We start from the raw sequence: 19,952 nt of genomic DNA on the forward strand, positions 1-19,952 counted from the left end.
TTTGTAAATAAAGGGAGAGTCAGGAGCAGGTCTCTAGCCTCTGAGGAGTTATTTCAGCCTGGACCTCAGTTAATGGAGTCTGATGTCCTCTACTGCACCCCCCTCCCCCTCCCCCCATCCTGAACTCCACTTTCCCGCCTGCCCCCACCAAAATTTGCCACTTTCCCCTTGTAAGACTGTCCCTCCAAACCTGGTATCAGTCCTGTGAACTTCCCCTGGTCTGTCTTCAATGCTAATATATCCCTCCTCCAAAACTGTTCACAATAATCCGCTGTGGTCTGACTGGTGCTAAGTGCTGACTGGATTGCTAAGTTATCCTCATCACTGCCTTACAAACCTCTTGTCTTTAACCCCTGCCATGATTCTAGATATCCCAACATGAGGAAACCTCCTGTCAGCACCCACCCTGTAAAAACCCCTCAAGGTCCTTAACGTTTCAGTAAGATTGACTGAGCTGCAAATAATCTCGGCCCAACCTATTCAACCTTTGCTCAAAAGTCCTTCATCTCAGGAATGGGTTGAGTGAACATTCTACAATTATATCCTTTTACAAGGAGACTAAAATTGTAAACAACATCCTCTGTCTGGTCTCACCATGTTCCTGGGATTGAAAAGTAGGGTAATAGGGAAAGCCAATGGGCTGTTGGCCTTCATTTCAAAGGGAATGGGGTATTCAAGGAGAGTGGGCGAAAGTAAGTACTGCAGATTAGAGTCAAGAGTATGGTGCTGGAAAAGCACAGTAAGTTCCAAGGAACAGGACAGACAATGTTTCAGGCAAAAAGTCCTTCAATGACTCTCCTGCTCCTCAGATGCTGCCTGACCTGCTGTGCTTTTCCAGTGCCACCCTTTTCAACTAGTTAAACCACAGCTGGATTACTGTGAACAGTTTTGGGGCTCATTATCTAAGGGAGGATATATACTGGCATTGAAGGTAGAACACAAAGTTCACTGGACTGACACCAGGTAAGGAAGAACTGTCTTATGAAGAAAGCTTGAGTAGGTCGGTCTTGTACTCGTTGGAGTTTGGAATGAGAACTGAACTTATTGAAACAGACAGGACTCTTAGCGTAGATGTGGAGAGATTATTTCTCCTTGTGGGACATTCTTGGTCCACAGGGAATAATCTCAGAGTAAGGAATGGTCCATTTAATACAGAAATGAGGAGGAATTTGTTCACTCAGAAGTTAATGAATCTGTGGAATTCTTTGCTGCAGAGGGCTGTTGAGGCAGGCTAACTAAGTATATCCACCGCTGAGACAGACAAGTTTATCATCATTAAGAGTTACAGCAAATAGGCAGGAAAATGGAGTTAAAGGTGATCAGTTCAGCCATGACCTTACTGATTGGTGGATCAGACTCAATGGGCTGAATGGCCTACTCCCTTTTCTCTAACCGAGCTGCGAAGGAATTTATTCTCTGTGATTATCTGGAATTTTCTTCCCAGTGAGTTTTAGCAACTACATCACCGAAAGAATGTTAAAGGAGCTGGATAGATTTTGGAAATATCAGGGAGATATAGATTCCCTACACTATGGAAACAGGCCCATCGGCCCAACAAGTCCACACTGACCCTCTGAAGAGTAACCCACCCAGACCCATTCCTGCATTTTCCCCAGACTAATCCAGCTAAACCTACACATCTCTGAACACTATGGACAATTTAGCATGGCCATGCACATGTTTGGACTGTGGCAGGAAACCGGAGCACCCAGAGGAAACCCACACAGACACGGGGAGAATGTGCAAACTCCACACAGACAGTCGTCCAACGCTGGAATTGAACTTGGGTTCCTGGTGCTGCGAGGCAACAGTGCTAACCACTGAGCCACCATGATGGCGATATAAGAGAGTTCAGGCCTAGGGCAGGCCAGCAACGATTCTATAGAATCATAGGGCTAGCCTTGAGGGGCCAAATGGACTACTCTTGCTCCTATTTCTTCTTCTCCACATCTGTAGTAATCCTTCTGCATTTTATATTCAGTTCCCCTTACAATAAACCATCTTTGCTTTTCTAAGATGTGGCTAAGTTCTGACAAACTCCTGAAGTGATCAGTAACAAATGTTTTGCATATTCACTTTAGAAACATGACCACACTTTTTCATTAAAACACGGATGAGAATTTATTCCAGTTAAAAACAAAACTAGATCTTCATTTAAAAAATAGAATGAATTGTTTTTAAAAATCACTTATTCTTTAACAAGGTTCACTCGATGTATTCCAAAGGGGGTGCAGGGAGCAGTGAACGGGTAGGACAGGTTGCCTGGAAACCAGAAATATCAGGAATTGTCATCTCCTGAGGAACATATCCCCACAGACACAACGGTGCAAATTAACTTCTGCACTACTTGCTGATACGATCTGCTTTCTCTGCACTTCCTTATTCAAGCTTATGTATATTTGTTGCGTAATAAAACCACTCTAATCCAAAGATTCTGATTTTACAAGAGAGCCTGAGGCCTGCTTCCTCGATGTGGTCCTAGTTCTCCTTGGTCGTTTGTTTAGGTTTTCAGATTCTGCTGACAGAGAGAGAGAGAGAGAGAGAGAGAGCAAGAACAATGAATTCGCACAATAGAGTCATAGAGGGCTACACCATGGAAACAGCCCTTCCTGATTAGATTATATTAGATTACTTACAGTGTGGAAACAGGCCCTTCGGCCCAACAAGTCCACACCGACCCGCCGAAGCGCAACCCACCCATACCCCTACATTTACCCCTTACCTAACAACTACGGGCAATTTAGCATGGCCAATTCACCTGACCCACACATCTTTGGACTGTGGGAGGAAACTGGAGCACCCGGAGGAAACCCACGCAGACACGGGCTTATGCCCGAAACATCGCCTCCCCTGCTCCTCGGATGCTGCCTGACCTGCTGTGCTTTTCCAGCACCACAGTCTTCATCCTGACAGATCCATGCTCCCTAGTATTCACCGATTCCAGGTTTTATTAATTAAATTCAAATGCCATCATCAACTAACTTAAGGGAATATTTTAAAATTCACTTTTTTATGGGATGAGGACATTGCTGGCTAGGCCAGCATTTATTAAGAGTCAACCCCATCGCTGTGGGACTGGAGTCACACGTGGGCCAGACCAGGTAAGGATGGCAGATTCCTTCCCTAAAGGGCATCAGTGACCCAGACGGGTTTTTCCTGACAAATGATAGTGGATTCATAGAATTCTTACAGCAAACAGGCCATTTGGCCCAACAATACCACACCGACCCTTCCTCTACCCTATTAGTCTACATTTATCCCTGACTAACGCACCTAACCTACACATCCCCGAACACTATGGGCAATTTAGCACAGCCAATTCACCTGACCTGTACATCTTTGGACTGTGGGAGGAAACCGGAGCGCCACATTTGCCCGAGGCTGAAATCAAACCCAGGTCCCTCTAGGGATCAGCAATAAAGGCCGGCCTAGGCACTCAAACAAGTTTGAGTTTAATCTCTTGCATTTGAGAGATTTCCCGGAGAAGCTAGTTGCCCACTGTTCCTGGCTATTCTTCCGGAATTTCCCAACATGCTTTTCTGTCGGACAGCTGACAGTTTGCCTCATCACCTGCCGGAGCCTCCGGGGATTTGGCTTCCGAACTCTTCCCACGCCGAGCAGCTGTTTTCCTGGTTCCCTCCCGAGCCTGTACTGTCACGGCAGTCTGCCCTCTATCCGCCTTGCAACTCCGGCCTCTCTTCCGGGAAGGATCCGCGGGGACTCTGCCGGTTCTCCGCTGCTCCGATTTCACCCTCCCTTTGCTCGATTCGGAATCCTAGTGATGAAACATAAACGGCGCTGAACCGAAACAAAAAGAAATGCCGCAGTTGTCGGAAATCTGAACTGGACCAGGAATTGCTGGAGAAACTCAGCAGGGTCTGGCAGCATCTGTGGAGAGAGAAACAGAGTTAACGTTTCAAATCCAGTGACCTGTTTGGAATTTTGCCACTGGGCTCAAAATATTAACTCTATTTCTCTCTCCACAGACGCTGCCAGACCTGCTGACTTTCTCCAGCACTTTTCTGCATTTGTTTCAGATTGTTATGTTTTAACATTTCCCCAGTTTGTCAATGTCCTTCAAAAGATTGTTAAGAGCTCCTCATTTTTCATTAAATTTGTGTTTTGTGTCACCTGCATATTCGATGTTTAAGAGACGTTTGGACAGGTATGTGAATAGGAAAGGTTTACGGAGATATGGGAGGCAAATGGGACTAACTTAGTTTGGGAAATTTGCCATGGACAACTTGGACCGAAGGGTCTATTTCCCTGCAGTATGACTCCATGACTCATACTATCTATACATTGTATATTCAAGTTCAGATCCAGGATATTATGGTGTTCCAAAAGACCAGTGCTGATACAAATATCACTACAAAAACATTGTTTGGAATACTGCATTCAATTCTGGTCTCCCTACTACAGAAACGATGCTGTTAAAGTTGAAAATGTGCAGCAAGCATTCACAAGGTTGTTGCCAGGGTTGGAGGGCTACAGGGAGAGGCTGAATGAGACTATTTTCTCTGGAACCTCAGAGGCTGAGAGGTGACCTTATAGAGGTTTATAAAATCATGAGGGGTATAGATAGAGATTTTTAAAAATAACCCACAGACTTTTTTCAAGGGAAGGGAGTCCAAAACTAGAGGACATAGATTTAAAGTGAGAGGGGAAAGATTTAAAAGGGACCTAAGGGGCAATCTTTTCACGCAGTGGGTGGGACGTGAATGGAAACAGAAAGTGGTGGAGCCTGGTACAATTACAACATTTAAAAGGCATCTATATGAGTATATGAATAGGAAGGGTTTAAGAGGACTACGGGCCAAGTGCTGGCAAATGGGGCTAGATTAATTTAGGATATCTGGTCGGCATGGATGAGTTGGAGTGAAGGGTCTGTTTCCGTGCTGTACAATAGTGTTAGGGTGCCCTTGGAAAAGCAACATGAAACACTAGACTCCATTTCCAATCCACACTGTCTAGGTTAGAGCGGTGCTGGAAAAAGGCTTTTGCCCGAAACATCGATTTTCCTGCTCCTCGGATGCTGCCTGATCTGCTGTGCTTTTCCAGCACCACTCTAATCTAGGCTCTGGTTTCCAGCATCTGCAGTCCTTGTTTTTACCTAGTTGATTCCAATCCACACTGCCCTATCCCATAATTCCAACCGTGTTAATGATGCTAAGAAACCAGGCAACAAACATCAGCCTTGCAAATGATAGCTTTGGCCCACGAACGCATTTTAAAAATGTGTTAAGAAAACGGCATTAAATTTTCTACAGCACAAAAGAGAGTTAAATAAACTTTCACTAGCCACTGAGATTATTTTTGGGGGCTAAAACATATTTACAAACATGTTTTGTTAATGGCTTCATCTGCAGCATATCTGGGAGCCATTAGCAGTGTGAGCAGTGTCAGATATTTGTAGTATCCAAAGCAGAAACCACAAGTAAAAGATGGAGTCAGTCATTCCCCACACATACAGGATCCCCCTGATCAGACACACCAGGATTGAGAAACTGGAATACTGCATAAACTCTCAAGCAAGAGTCAATCACTCAAGTATCAACCCCATTCAGGTTTTGATCTGCTTTTATTTAAAAAGAAAAAAGCACTTTTTCATACATCTTGTATAAAGTCGCCCTAACCATTTTCAGAACCAAGGGCTGTGGGGAGTTGGGAAGACAGAAGCCATCCTTTTAAATCTTGTGTTATAATTGTTAGCGGAATCTAGGACAGCCTCAGGTGATTGTCTGTGCGGAGTTCACACATTCTCTCCGTGTCTGCGCGGGTTTCCTCTGGGTGCTCCGGTTCCCTCCCACAGTCCAAAGATGTGCGGGTCAGGTGAATTGGCCACGCTAATTTGCCCATGATGTCCACAGATGTGTAGGTTTGGTGTATTAGTCAGGGGAAAACGTAGAGTAATAGGGTAAGGGAATGGGTCTGGGTAGGATACTCTTCAGAAGGTCGGTGTGGACTTGTTGGGCCGAATGGCCGGTTTCAACGCTGTTGGGGTTCTATGTGGACTGGGAGTTAAAAGTAAAGGGTCTCCCATTTAAGAGACAGGTGAGGGAATTGTTTCTTGGAGGGTTGCAAAACTTCTTTTTATTCACAGGATGAGGGTACACCTTGCCAGATCGTCATTTATTGCCCATCCCTAATTGCCCAGAGGACAGTTAAAAACCAACCGCATTGCTGTAGGTCTGGGGTCACACATAGGCCAGACCAGGTGAGGATGGCAGTTTCCTTCCCTAAAGGACATTCGTGAACTAGATGGATTTTTCCTGATAATTGATCATACTTTCATGATCACCATTAGACTCGTAATTCCAGATTTTTAAAAACTGTGTTTTACTTCTATCATGGCAGGATTTAAACCCAGGACATTAGCTGAGATTCTGGATTAATAGTGTAGCAATAATAGCACTAGGCCGTAGCCTCCATTTTTGAAATTCCCTTCCTCAAAAGGGAAGGGGAGGCAGAATCTTTGCAATGTTTCTAAGGCTGAGGTAGATAGATTCTTGATGATGGAGGGGTTGAAAGATTATTGGGGGTCTACAGGAATGTAGAGCTAGGATTACAATCAGATGAGCCATGATTTTATTGAATGGCAAAACAGGCTTGAAGGGGCAAGTGGCCTTATTTTTTGTATGGTTGTAATTGAAATGGCAAGGAGCAAACTAATTAAATGTTTTCTCATGGGTAACAGTAGCAAAACAGTAAAGCCCCATTGTTGGAGAGGTTGCAAAGCTATCATGCCTCAGTCAACAAAGTGCAGGGGGTAGTGCCAATATCTCTATTCCAGAAGAGCTGAGCTTGAATTGGGAAGTCATGTTGGGGTTGTACAGTACATTGGTGAGGCCTCTTCTGGTCTCCCATAGGAAGGATATTATTAGGCTGGGGAGGGTTCAGGCAGATTTACCAGGATGTTGCCGGGTATGGAAGGTTGGACGTTTTCGCCGGAGCATCGGAGGTTGAGAGGTGACCATATAGAGATTTATAAAATCATGAGGGGGATAGACAGGGTTAATGGTAACTGTCTTTTCCCTAGGGTGGGGGATTTCAAGATCAGGGGGGCACATTTTCAAGGCAAGAGGAGAGAGATTTAAAAAAAGACACGAGGGGCATTTTGTTTTTACACAAAGAGTGGTTCATGTGCAGAATGAACTGCCAGAAGTAGTGGCAGGTACAGGGACAGTTACAACATTTAAACAACATTTGGATAAGTACATCAATAAGAAATATTTGGAGGGATATGGGACAAGTGCAGGCAGGTGGGACTAGTTTGATTTGGTATTAACGTCGGCATGGACTGGTTGGACCGAAGGGTCTGTTTCTATGATGCATGACTCTATGACTCCCCAGTACTTAAAAGCCGAAGAAACTGCTTTCATAATGGAGCTAAATAAATTGATTTTTAAGCTGTGAATCCTTCTGACATATGGCTATGGCAGGTAGTAAGAGTGAGACAGTCTCCTAGACAGCTACATTTGCTATGGACTGGGGTTTGTGAAAGCTAAAGTCTCTGGTGAAAGATTAATTTAAGGCTTTGGACCACCCACCATCAGTGGGAACCATGGGGGGGGGGGGACTGGATCAATCCTCACCATGATATTTTAATATCAATTGACTTACAGAGGAACCTTGATTATCTGAAGGACACTGGTGGGGAATATTTGTTTCGGTTAATCGAATTCTGGATAACCGAATGCCGGATAGCACAGTTTAACCATACATCGGGACCTTGCGGTCTTGCTGGATAATCCAACATTTGGATGATCGAATGCTGGATAATTGAGGTTCCTCTATATTCCCTTCCAAATTTTGATTTTCTGTGACGGAGACCCTTAGGAGACTGTCAATCCTAATATGCCTGAAATTAGTTAATTTGGTTTATTTAAAACAGGAGAAAGAAGGACTCTTGGCAACCTTCTTTTGTGACCACATCCCAGTAGCAGTTACTCCGTTACCGCCATGGTGAGGTATTTACTCGAACCACTGCAGTCCATGTGCTGTAGTTCCACCCACAATGCTGTTAGGGAAGGAATTCCAGGATTCTGATCTAGCGACACTGAGGAACAGTGAATGGCCTAGTGGCATTATCGCTCAGCTATTGATCCAGAGCCCCAGGTAACATTCTGGCGAACCTGGGTTTGAATCCCGTCACGGCATATGGTGGAATTTGAACCCAGTAAAATCTGGAAATAAGAGTCTAATGGTGACCATGAATCGATTGTTGGGAAAAACCCATCTGGGTCACTAATGTCCTTTTGAGAAGGAAACTGCCATCCTTACCTGGTCTGGCCTACATGTGATTCCAGAACCATAGCAACCCATTGGGCAATTCGGGCTGGGCAATAAATGCTGGTGACATCCTCATCCTCTGAACGAACCTAAAGACAGTCTCACCCTTATGCCCACCGTGCCTTTGCTCCACGTTTTCTATAATCTCCACCCCCCCAAACTAGACAGTCCTCCGAGATAGGTCAGCCAGTCCCCCTGGATTGGCTGGAATTCTAATGGAATTGGCACCTATTTCCCAGTCAAAATGACAAAGCAGGTAGCTGACGTTGAGTTGGGAGTGAGTTTAAGCCCAGAGTAGGGGAAGTAGAGCCCAGTGTGGCCAAGCGCTTAGGGACTGTGGTTGAATCATGGAATCCCTAAAGTGTGGAAACAGGCCATTTGGCCCATCAAGTCCACACCGACCCTCTGAAGGGTAACCCCCCAGACCCATTTCCTTACCCTATCACTTTACATTTCTCCTGACGGATGTACCTAATCTACACATCCCTGGACACGATGGGGCAATTTAGCCTGGCCAATCCACCAAACCTGCACATCTTTGTGCTGTGGGAAGAAACCAGAGCACCTGGAGGAAACCCACACAGACACAGGGAGAATGTGCAAACTCCACAGAGACAGTCACCCGAGGGTGGAATCAAATCCAGGTCCCTGGCGCTGTGAGGCAGCAGTGCTAACCACTGAGCCACTTTGTGGTGTTGAACTGTTCACTGAGTTTCTTTGTTTTTCTACTTTTCAGTAAGAAAAGTAATGTTTAACTTTTTAAACTTAGTTTTCCTTATTTTTCTGCCTTGCATCCAGATTCCATCCCTAGATTTTGAACCCAGAGATAGAGCTGACAGTGGGAACTTGAAACCCTTTCATGGTACTCGTGACAATTTAGCCATTTCAATTCAATTCATTCAGACAAGTGGAGAGTGTTCCATCTCACTCTCAATTTGTGACCCGTTCCAGGGAAAATAAGCTCTGGAAAACAGACTGCAAGGATGTGGTTCCGCTGCCTTTGTGTGTCTCGAGATGCAGAGAGGAAGAAATTGCTGACCGGGATTGTAAACACTGGTTAGGTTTTCCTTTTCTTTAAAAAGAAAATATTGTTGGAACTTTGCGTAGTATCACAGTAACTGAAACTTGTTGGCACATCACTCAAACGTGCAGCTAAAGAATTTCTTTTAGGAACTCCAATCTAGATATCATGGCCCACACCCTGCTGGATCTCATTGCACCATCACATGGGTCAGAACATTGAACAAACAATGGGGTCTGTTTTACAATACACGATTCCCTCGAATAATTAGGTATAAAAGTGTTTAAATTCACAACGCTTCCCTGCCACCAGAGGGCACCTGACTCATCCAACATTCAAAAAGCCCTAACCCGTGACGCCACGTTTAAAACGAACAGGTTTTTAAAATCTGACTTTTTCACAAAAGTAGGAAGTAGAGAGTTTGACTCTGAAAGCCAGCTCAATCTCAGAACTTCGCCAACAAGTTTCATTTCCCTAAAATCCCAAAGTCAATCCTTAATTCCGATGCCCAACTTTGACAACCTTTTTCTTTTAAAACAAAACTTTCATTTCTGATTTGGAGACGCTGGTGTTGGACTGGGGTGGACAAAGTTTAAAAAAAAAATCACACAATGCCAGGTTATATCCAATAGGCTTATTTGGAAGTACTAGCTTTCGGAGCTTTGACAACAACCTGATGAAGGAGCAGCGTTCCAAAAGCTAGTTATTCCAAATAAACCTGTTGGATTATAACCTGGTGTTGTGTGACTTTTAACTTTCATGTGGACTTCCCACATCCCGAATGCCTTCCAAACAATTAATTCCTTTCTAAATGTATGGCAATGGTTGTAATGTGGAAAATGCAACATTTGCTTTGCAAAAAGCAAGTTCCCACAGAGAATAATGACAAAGATGACCAATAGACAATAGGTGCAGGAGTAGGCCATTCAGCCCTTCGAGCCTGCACCGCCATTCAATATGATCATGGCTGATCATTCCTAATCAGTAACCGCTTTCTGCCTTATCTCCATAACCCTTGATTTCACTATCTTTGAGAGCTCTATCCAACTCTTTCTTAAATGAATCCAGAGACTGGGCCTCCACTGCCCTCTGGGGCAGAGCATTCCACACAGCCACCACCCTCTGGGTGAAGAAGTTTCTCCTCATCTCTGTCCTAAATGCTCTACCCCGTATTTTTAAGCTGTGTCCTCTGGTTCAGCACTCACCCATCAGCGGAAACATGTTTCCTGCTGCCAGAGTGTCCAATCCTTTCATTTACTTATATGTCTCAATCAGATCCCCTCTCAGTCTTCTGAACTCAAGGGTATACAAGCCCAGTTGCTTCAGTCTTTCAGCGTAAGGTAGTCCCACCATTCCAGGAATTGACCTCATGAACCTACGCTGCACTCCCTCAATAGCCAGAATGTCTTTCCTCAAATTTGGAGACCAGAACTGCACACAGTACTCCAGGTGCGGTCTCACCAGGGCCCTGTACAGCTGCAGAAGCACCTCTTTGCTTCTATATTCAATTCCTCTTGTTATGAAAGTCAGCATGCTATTAGCCAGGGCTGGGTCGGGGGGATAAATATGAAAACAGGAAAGTTCTGTTTTTAATCCAGACCAGCACCATATGGGGGTCTTTAACATCCACCTGAGGGGATAGCAAGTTTAGCATCTAACTGTATGGAGAGTATCTCTGCCAATGCTGCACTCCCTCAGTATTACAATGGAATGTTTGGTCTGGATTGCGTGCTTTTTACTGGGGCTCGGATGCACAAATCTGTGGGTCACAGGCAAATGCACCACCACAGACACAATTATAGGGCATCTGGAGGTGAATCAGGGCCAGGTATGGCCTGATCAGTAAACCAGGTCCTCTTTAAACTGTAGATGCCAAAAGGGTAGCGCAAACCTCGGACACACGGCTAACAGCAAAAAGGGGAAAATTCTGGGAATGCACAGCAAGGTACATCCAAACAAATGAAAAGCAAAACCAGACATTGCTGGAAACACTCAGCAGGTCAGAAGCATCCCTGGAGAGAAAGCGTGTTTCAGGTGCAGTGACCCTTCCTCAGACCCTTTCACCCATGCCCCTCGTGATTCTATAAACCGCCATGTGGTCTCAGCCTCTAAGGCTCCAGGGAAAACAGCCCCAGCCTATTCAGCCTCTCCTCTAACCTCTCACAGATTATTCAGTAACTTTTGTGCAAACACTCATCACATTCACACGGCTGGGCTCAGCCGCTCGTTTTCGGGTCGCTGAGGGAACCTCACCTCAGATGTGGATGTCTTCTTCCCATCTCCATCCGTTGTCTTTCTGCCCCGGGATTTGGGCTTGGGAGTCTTGGATCCTTTAAGAGACAGTGATTGGGGATGATTTGGTTTCAAGAAAAAAGAACTGCAATTGTCACAAAAAAATCTGCGGAGCCCCACAATCTTTGATAAAATACTTACCTTGATAAAGGCTGGCACTGGAAAAGGCACTGGAACAGTGGTGTTGTAAGAGGCACAGCAGGTCAGGCAGCATCTGAGGAGCAGGAGAGCAGACATATTGGGGAGGAGCTCTTCCTGCTCCTCGGGGGCTGCCTGACCCGCTGTGCTTTTCAGACACCAAGCTTTTCCACTCCGATTCTCCACCATCTGCAGTCCTCACTTCCTCCTAAGATACTTGCCTTACACAGTCACCCACTGCACTGATGCTCACACCAAGCTGGAGCAGAGGGAGGCCATTCAGCCCACGTCAATTGGGCTGCACGGTGGCTCAATGGCTAGCACAGCTGCCTCACGGCGTCAGTGACACTGGTTCGACTCCACCCTCGGGCGACTGCCTGTGCGGAGTTTGCACATTCTCCCCGTGTCTGCGTGGGTTTCCTCCCACAGTCCAAAGGTGTGCAGGTTATGGTGGATTAGCCATGGTTAATTGTCACAGAGATGTGCAGGTTAGCCATAGGAAATGCAAGGTTACAGGGGTAGGGTTGTGGGTGGGATGCTCTTCAGAAGGTCAGTGTGGACTCGAAGGGCCGAATGGCCTGCTCCCACACTGTAGGGGATTGTACAATCAAGTCTCCTCCACTATTTAAAGAGATCGCGACAGATCTGATAATTCTCATCTCCACTTTCCTGCCCTTTTCCCAAAACCCTCGATTTCCACTGACTGATTAGAAATCTAACGCAGCCTTGAATATACTGATGACCCAGCCTCGACAATCCTCTGCGACATTGAATTCCTCACAGTCACTACACTGAGAAATTCCTCCCCATCTCCACCTGAATGGTGCAACCCGTCACTCTGAGCTTACACGCTCTGGTACCAGACTCTCCCAAAGGCAGGGGGAGAGGGGTTTGGAGGGTTTGAGCTATAAGGAGAGGCTGAATAGGCTGGGACTGTTTTCCCTGGAGCGTCGGAGGTGGAGGGGTGAACTTATAGGGGTTTATAAAATCATGAGAGGCATGGATAGGGTAAATAGTCTTTTCCCTGGGGTGGGGGAATCCAGAACTAGAGGGAATTGGGTTAGGGTGAGAGGGGACTTAAGAGGCAACCTTTTCACACAGAGGGTGGAATGAGCTGCCAGAGGAAGTGGTGGAGGCTGGTACAATTACAGCATTTAAAGCATCTGGATGGGTATATGAATAGGAAGGGTTTAGAGGAATATGGGCTAAATATAGGTAAACAGGATGAGATTCATTCAGGATATCTGCTCAGAATGGACGAGTTGGACTGAAGGATCTGTTTCCGTGCTGTACATCTCTAAGACTCTAGCCTCTCCACATCTATCTCTGTCAAATCGCCTAAGAATCTTCAAATAAGGTCACCTTTCATTCTTCTAAGCTCCAATGGGTTAAGGCCCAACCTACTCAACCTCTCCTCCGAACAGAATCCCTCTAGACCCCGGGATTGACGGAGTGAACCTTCTCACGAAGAGGAGTTGGTGGATAATCAAGTCAGTCCCTCATGATACTCCTACATTAATTCCAACGAAAGCCCTGAAACGCTGACTTTCCTTCCCTCTCCACCAATGACGTCAGACCAGCTGAGTTTCTCCAGCGTTCTCTGCCTGTGTTTCAAGATTCCCAGCACCCACAGTATTTTGCCCCTATGAAAATGGAAAACGCAGGAGAAAGGTCAGCCTGCCTCTGAGGAGAGTGAGCAAGGTGGAGAGGGGGCGAGAGACAGCATGAGAGAGAGAGAGAGAGAGAGAGAGAGAGAGAGAGAGATCAATGGAGCGAGAGAGAGAATGAGATGGAGAGCGAGATGGAGAGAGAGACCTTCTGTCAAGATCCGGGCAAGATACTGACACAAAACGCACACTGTTGGAATCCTAGAATCCCCACAGTGTGGAAACAGGCCCTTCAGCCCAACAAGTCCACACCGACCCTCCGAAGAATATCCCACCCAGACCCATTTCCCCTACCCTATTACTCTACATTTACCCCTGACTAATGCACCTAACTTACACAACCTTGAACACTATGAGCAAATTAAGCATGGCCAATTCACCTAACCTGTGCATTTTTGAATTGTGGGAGGAAACCAGAACAGCCAGAGGAAACCCACGCAGACACAGGGAGAATGTACAAACTCCCCACAGACTGTCGCGCCCAAGGCTGGAATCGAACCCGGGTCCCTGATGCTATGTGGCAGCAATGCTAATCTCTGAGCCACTGAGTTGCCCTCAGAACATGAACAAAGGGGAAGGTCTGCAATAGGGTAGCTGGCAGGAGGGATGAAATGGTTAAAAGCTGTTCTGAATTTAAGTGAGAGAACAAGAAAATGAAACAGTAAACTGAAGGGGCGGGAGGGGTTAAGGTGTAAAACTATTGACAAAGTCAGATGTCACACGACACCAAGTTATAGGAAAATGTGAGGACGGCAGATGCTGGAGAGTCAGTCAAAACTTATGGTGCTGGAAAAGCACAGCAGGTCAGGCAGCATCCAAGGAGCAGGAGAGTCGACATTACGCCATCATCTCAGAACATTATATTTTTTATTCATTCATGGCATGTAGGCATTGCTGGCAAGACTAACATTTATTGCCCATCCCTAATTGCCCAGAGTGCAGTTAAGATTAGATTAGACTCCCTACAGTATGGAAACAGGCCCTTTGGCCCAACAAGTCCACACTGACCGTCTTAAGAGTAACCCACCTAGACCCATTCCTCTACCCTACATTTCCCTCTGACTAATGCGCCGAACACTACGGGCAATTTAGCATGGCTAATTCACCTGACCTGCACACCTTTGGACTGTGGGAGGAAACCGGAGCACCCAGAGGAAACCCACGCAAACAAGGGAAGAATGTGCAAACACCATACAGACAGTCGCCCGAGGCTTGAATCGAACCCAGGTCCCTGGCGCTGTGAGGCTGCAGTGCTAACCACAAGTTAAGAGTCAACCTTGCTGCGGGTCTGGAGTTACATGTAGGCCAGACCAGTTAAGGATGGCAGTTTCCTTCCCTGAATGACATTACTGAACCAGATGGAGTTTTTTCCCAACAATCAGCAACAGTTTCATGGTCATCATTAGACGATTCATTCCAGGTTCATTTATAACAGAGCACTATGAAGATGATAATACAGTGGTGAATGCACAAGTTTATTGTCACATGCTGCATCCCTTACATCCTGACCAGACAGAGAAGACAGCACAGCAGTTTAAAGTCTTAGAGTCACACACAGCACAGCATTAGATCCTTAGGTCCAACTCGTCCAAGCCAAGTTTCCCAAACTAAACTCGTCCCATTTGTCCCACATCCCTTCAAACCTTTCCTATTCATATACTTACCCAAATGTCTTTGAAATATTGTAACTGTATCTGTATCTACCACTTCCTCTGGCAGCTCATTCCACACACGAACCACTGTGTGAAAACATTGCCCCTCAGGTCCCTTTTAAATTTTTCTCCTCTCACCTTAAAATTATGCCCTCTAGTTTTGGACTCCCCTCACCTAGAGAAAAATTTCCTCTCGCTCAATGTTGGCAAAACTAAATTACTGATCATTGACTTCAGAAAGAAAGGAGAAGGCCACACCTCTATCTACATCGATGGAGCAGAGGTTGTAAGGGTGGAGAGGGTAAAGAGGCAAGAACACCATCTATTGAGACACAACTATCACTTTCTTAGGGACTAAGGAAGCAGCTCTTCCTTTTACCTGCTTCCCTCAAGTTACTTTTTTTGTCTTAATGAGTACTTCTGAATTGAGAACAATGATAACCTACAAATATGTAAAAACTGAAAGAACTGTGGACGCTCCAGTTCTGATACAGAAACAGAAATTGCTGGAAAAGCTCATCTGTTAAGAGAAATCAGAGTTAACATTTCGGGTTGAGTGACCCTTCCTCAGAAATGGCGGTAGATAGGAAAATGTCGGTTTATATGCAGAAGGTAGGGTGGAGAGGAGGGGGTAAGGAGTGATGGTTGAGATAGAGCCCACAGTTGGGCAGGAAAAGGAATGGATCTGTCTGGGAGGGTAAATAGCTGCTCATGGAGATAGTTAGTGGCTAACATCGGGTTGTGTGTAATGGCAGACTGTGTGATAACAAGGCCTGGTGTGTGGGGGTTGGGGTAAGAACATGGGAGAGTTCAAGCCCTAAGGCTGTTGAACTCGATACTGAAACCTGAAGGTTGCAGGGTCCCCAAAGTGGAAAATGAGGCGCTGTTCTTCCAGCTTACGCTGAGTTCGCTGGAACACTGCAGCAAGCCTGAGGCAGGGATCATGGACAAGGAAGAGGATGGGGTGTTAAAGTGGTAAGCAGCTGGAAAGGTCAGGATCTTTTTTTGAGGGCAGAACATTGGTGGTCTGCGAGGCGGTCACCCAGTCTACGTTTCCCCAATGTTACACCTGTATAGCATATTGAGAAATCCCAAGCTGCATAAATCACAGAGATAACACACACAGTGCAGCAGGTAATCAAGGAAGGTAAATGGAATGCTGGCCCTTATTTCAAAGGGGTTGGAGTATAGAGTAGGGAAGTCTGACTGCAACTGTACAAGCTGCTGGTGAGATCACATCTGGGCTACTGACAGCAGATTTGGTCCCCTTATTTGAGAAAATATATCATTTTGTTGGAAGCAGTTCAGAGAAGATTCACTAGGATGGTGGGAATATCTTAATGAATTGTCTCCTTGGAACTCTGCTCACTGGGGTTTAGAATGATAAGATGTGATCTCATTGAAACATATAAGATTCTTAAGGGGCTTGGCATGGTCAATACTGAGAGGATGTTTCTCCTAATGGGAGAGTCTTGGACCAAAGGACAAGGTCTCAGTATAAAGGGGTGCCAATTTAAAACTGAGATATGAAGAAATTTCTTCTCTCAGAGATTTGAGAGTCTTTGGAAATCCTTGCCAATGGACAGCCTGGAGGGCAGCGTCCTTCTGTATGTTTAAGGCTGAGGTAAATTCTTGATCAGTCTGGGAATTAGGGTTAGAGGGGAAGGGCAAGAAAAGAGACTTGTGAGATGTCCCATCAGCCATGCTCCTATTGAATGGCGGATCAGGCTCAAGGGACTGAATGGCCAATTCCTGTCCCTATTTCTTCTGGTGTTATGCTTCACAGGAGCGTAAATAAACAAAATATAGTTTTGGAAGGACACGTGACCTGGTGGAAGCACTAATTGTTAAACGAAGGTGGAAGGATTCAGGGAAGGAACTGTAGTGGCTAGGGCTCAGGCAGCTGAAAACATGGCTGCCAAAAACATGGCTGCCATAGCAACGAAGGATGGAGAGTAACCCAAGGCCACATCACCACAGCAGCACTCTGAAACTATTGCTTCCAATTAAACCTGTTGGACTATAACGTGGTGTTGTGTGATTTTTAACTTGCTACAGGAAGGATGTCATTAAACTTGAAAGGGCTCAGAAGAGATTTACAAGGATGTTGCCAGGGTTGGAGGATTTGAGCTATAGGGAGAGGCTGAATAGGCAGGGGCTGTTTTCCCTGGAGCACTAGAGGCTGTGGGGTGACCTCATAAAGGTTTATACAATCATGAGGGGCTTGGATAGTGTAAATAGACAAGGTCTTTTCCCTGGGATAAGGGAGTCCCAAACTAGAGGACATAGATTTATAGTGAGAGTGGAAAGATTTAACAGGGACCTAAGGGACAACTTTTTCACGCAGAGGGGGGTATGGGTATGGAATGAGCTGCCAGAGGAAGTGGTGGAGGTTGGTACAATTGCAACATTTAAAAGGCATCTGAATGGGTATATGAATACGAAGAGTTTAGAAGGATATGGGCCAAGTGCTGGCAAATTGGAATAGATTAATTTCGAGTATCTGATCGGCATGGACGAGTTGGAACATTTCTGTGCTGTACATCTCTATGAAGTCTCCATCAAATCTCACCTTAACCTTCAAGGAATCGCAGAAACAAAGTCAGTTTTTGACCTCTTTACTTCCCCATCGACTCACAGGATTTTGAATGACTTAAAGCGAAGCTTATAAATGCACTCAGTAAACCAGGCAAGCAAGACCCTGGCAGTCAGACCCTGTACGAGAGCAGTGACATTGGATGGCCAGGTCAGAGAGCTGAGGCTTAGACAATACAACAAGCGAAGGGTAACGGCAGCAACAGCAGCAAAGTCCAGTTCAGATGACATGAATCATTAACATTTTTCTTTAAATAAAAGGTCTAAAATTGAGATGAACCCCCCAAAAAATGTCACACTCACCTTTCGGTGCCATGGGTCCTGGGTTTCCCTAAAATCAATAGACAAAGATGTTGAAGTTTGTTAAAATACTGACAGGTTATTCAGCCCATCAAATCCCTACTGTTTCACACAAGTCATTTAGTTCAGATTCTTTCACTGGATTGGGTATCATAAGACCACAAGGTATACAAGCAGAAATTAGGCCAGTCAGCCCATCAAGTCTGCTCCGCCATTTAATCATGGCTGAGGAGTTTCCTGACCTCATTCTCCCGCTTTCTCCCCGTGACCCTTGATCCCCTTGGTAATCTAGCTACCTCCGTCTTAAGGTGTCTCTGGCAAGGTTACCATCCATGGCCAAGCCTCATGATCCTGAAGGGATGGGTTGTTCAGCCACTTCAGTTAAGAGTTGCCCACGTTGCTGTAGATCTGAAGTCATATGTAGGCCAGACCAGGTAAGGATGGCAGATCTCCTTTGCTACTGGGCATCACTGAACCAGATGGGTTTTACAACAATTGATGATAGTTATGATGATCTTGAAACTGAAAACTAGCTTTTAACCTCAGATTAATTAATTGAACTCGAAATCAAGTGAGCAAGCAAGCAAGCACCTCAAATTATTGGTTGAAAAATCCATGACTGGATTTTCTACTAATATCAGCTGGAAGCCTATGTTTAATGGTCAATATACAATGGGCATTCCTACAGTCCCACACACTAGCAGATTGATCTTATCGGCAATTTTGTGAATAGTGCCTCATCCTCTGCTCACCGTCGAGATATTTTCTATTCACCGTCTATGTCCAGAGACAGTAGTGTGCTGTAAAAATTTGATTACTTACAGTGTGGAAACAGGCCCTTCGGCCCAACAAGTCCACACCAACCCGTTGAAGCGCAACCCACCCATACCCCTACATTTACCCCTTATCTAACACTACGGGCAATTTAGCATGGCCAATTCACCTGACCTGCACATCTTTGGACTGTGGGAGGAAACCGGAGCACCCGGAGGAAACCCACACAGACACAGGGAGAACGTGCAAACTCCACACAGTCAGTCGCCTGAGTCGGGAATTGAACCCGGGTTTCTGGCGCTGTGAGGCAGCAGTGCTAACCACTGTGCCACCGTGCCGCCCACAATGCCACCATGCCGTCCACACGGTGCTGGGTTCACTGTTGTTCCTCATTTATATAAATAATTTTGGATGAGAAATATAGGAGGCATAGTAAGTTTGGGGATGACACCAAAATTGGTGGTACGGTGGTCAGTAAAGAAGTACAATGGGAACGTGATCAACTGGGCTAGTGGGCAGATGGAGTTTATTACAGATAAATGCGAGTTGTCACAGTTTGGTAAGACATACCCGAGCAGGACTTATACAGTTAATAGTAGGGCCCTGGGGAGTGTTATTCAACAAAAAGACCCAGAGATGCAGGTACATAGTTCCTTGAAAGTGGCATCACAGGTAAATAAGGTGCTGAAGAAGGTATTTAGCACGCTTGCCTTCATTGGTAAGGGCACTGAGTATAGGAGTCGGGATGTCACATTACAGCCGTACAAGACATTGGTAAGTGCACATTTGGAGTACTGCATACATCTCGGATTGCCCTGCTTTAAGAAGTATGTTATTAAACTGATTTGGAGGTGACTGTGTTGGATTGGGGTGCCCAAAGTTAAAAATCACACAACACCATGGTTATAGGAGAAAGTGAGGACTGCAGATGCTGGAGGTCAGAGCTTAAAAGTGTTGCTGGAAAAGCACAGCAGGTCAGGCAGCAAAGGAACAGGAGAATCGACATTTTGGGCATATTCCTGAAGAAGGGCTTATGTCCGAAACGTCGATTCTCCTGTTCCTTTGATGCTGCCTGACCTGCTGCCCTTTTCCAGCAACACAGTTTTAAACACCACAGTTACAATCTAACTATAGCTGATGCTTCCAAATAAACTGTTGGACAATATCCCTGGTGTTGCGTGATTTTTTTAAAACGTTATTAAACTGGAAAGAGTGCAAAAA

General features: G+C 45.5%; 1 protein-coding gene across 5 annotated transcripts in view; it reads right to left on the bottom strand.

Annotated features, from left to right (window-relative positions):
• Nucleotides 1-2,095: 2,095 nt before the first annotated feature.
• The window catches only part of neil1 (nei-like DNA glycosylase 1), a 45,789-nt gene continuing 27,932 nt past the window's right edge, over nucleotides 2,096-19,952 (bottom strand). For 4 of the 5 annotated variants that reach the window (XM_060853708.1, XM_060853709.1, XM_060853707.1 and 1 more), the window contains 4 exons: nucleotides 17,961-17,988; nucleotides 11,567-11,643; nucleotides 3,571-3,775; nucleotides 2,096-2,518 (listed from right to left, as the gene is read on the bottom strand). In XM_060853708.1, the coding sequence (XP_060709691.1) occupies nucleotides 2,421-2,518; nucleotides 3,571-3,775; nucleotides 11,567-11,643; nucleotides 17,961-17,988 (408 nt within the window). In that variant the 3' untranslated portion in view covers nucleotides 2,096-2,420. The remainder of the gene's footprint in view (nucleotides 2,519-3,570; nucleotides 3,776-11,566; nucleotides 11,644-17,960; nucleotides 17,989-19,952) is intronic. The other variant, XM_060853706.1, reaches the window with a different exon arrangement.

This window comes from Hemiscyllium ocellatum, chromosome 42, assembly GCF_020745735.1.
Source record: "Hemiscyllium ocellatum isolate sHemOce1 chromosome 42, sHemOce1.pat.X.cur, whole genome shotgun sequence".
NCBI lineage: Eukaryota > Metazoa > Chordata > Chondrichthyes > Orectolobiformes > Hemiscylliidae > Hemiscyllium > Hemiscyllium ocellatum.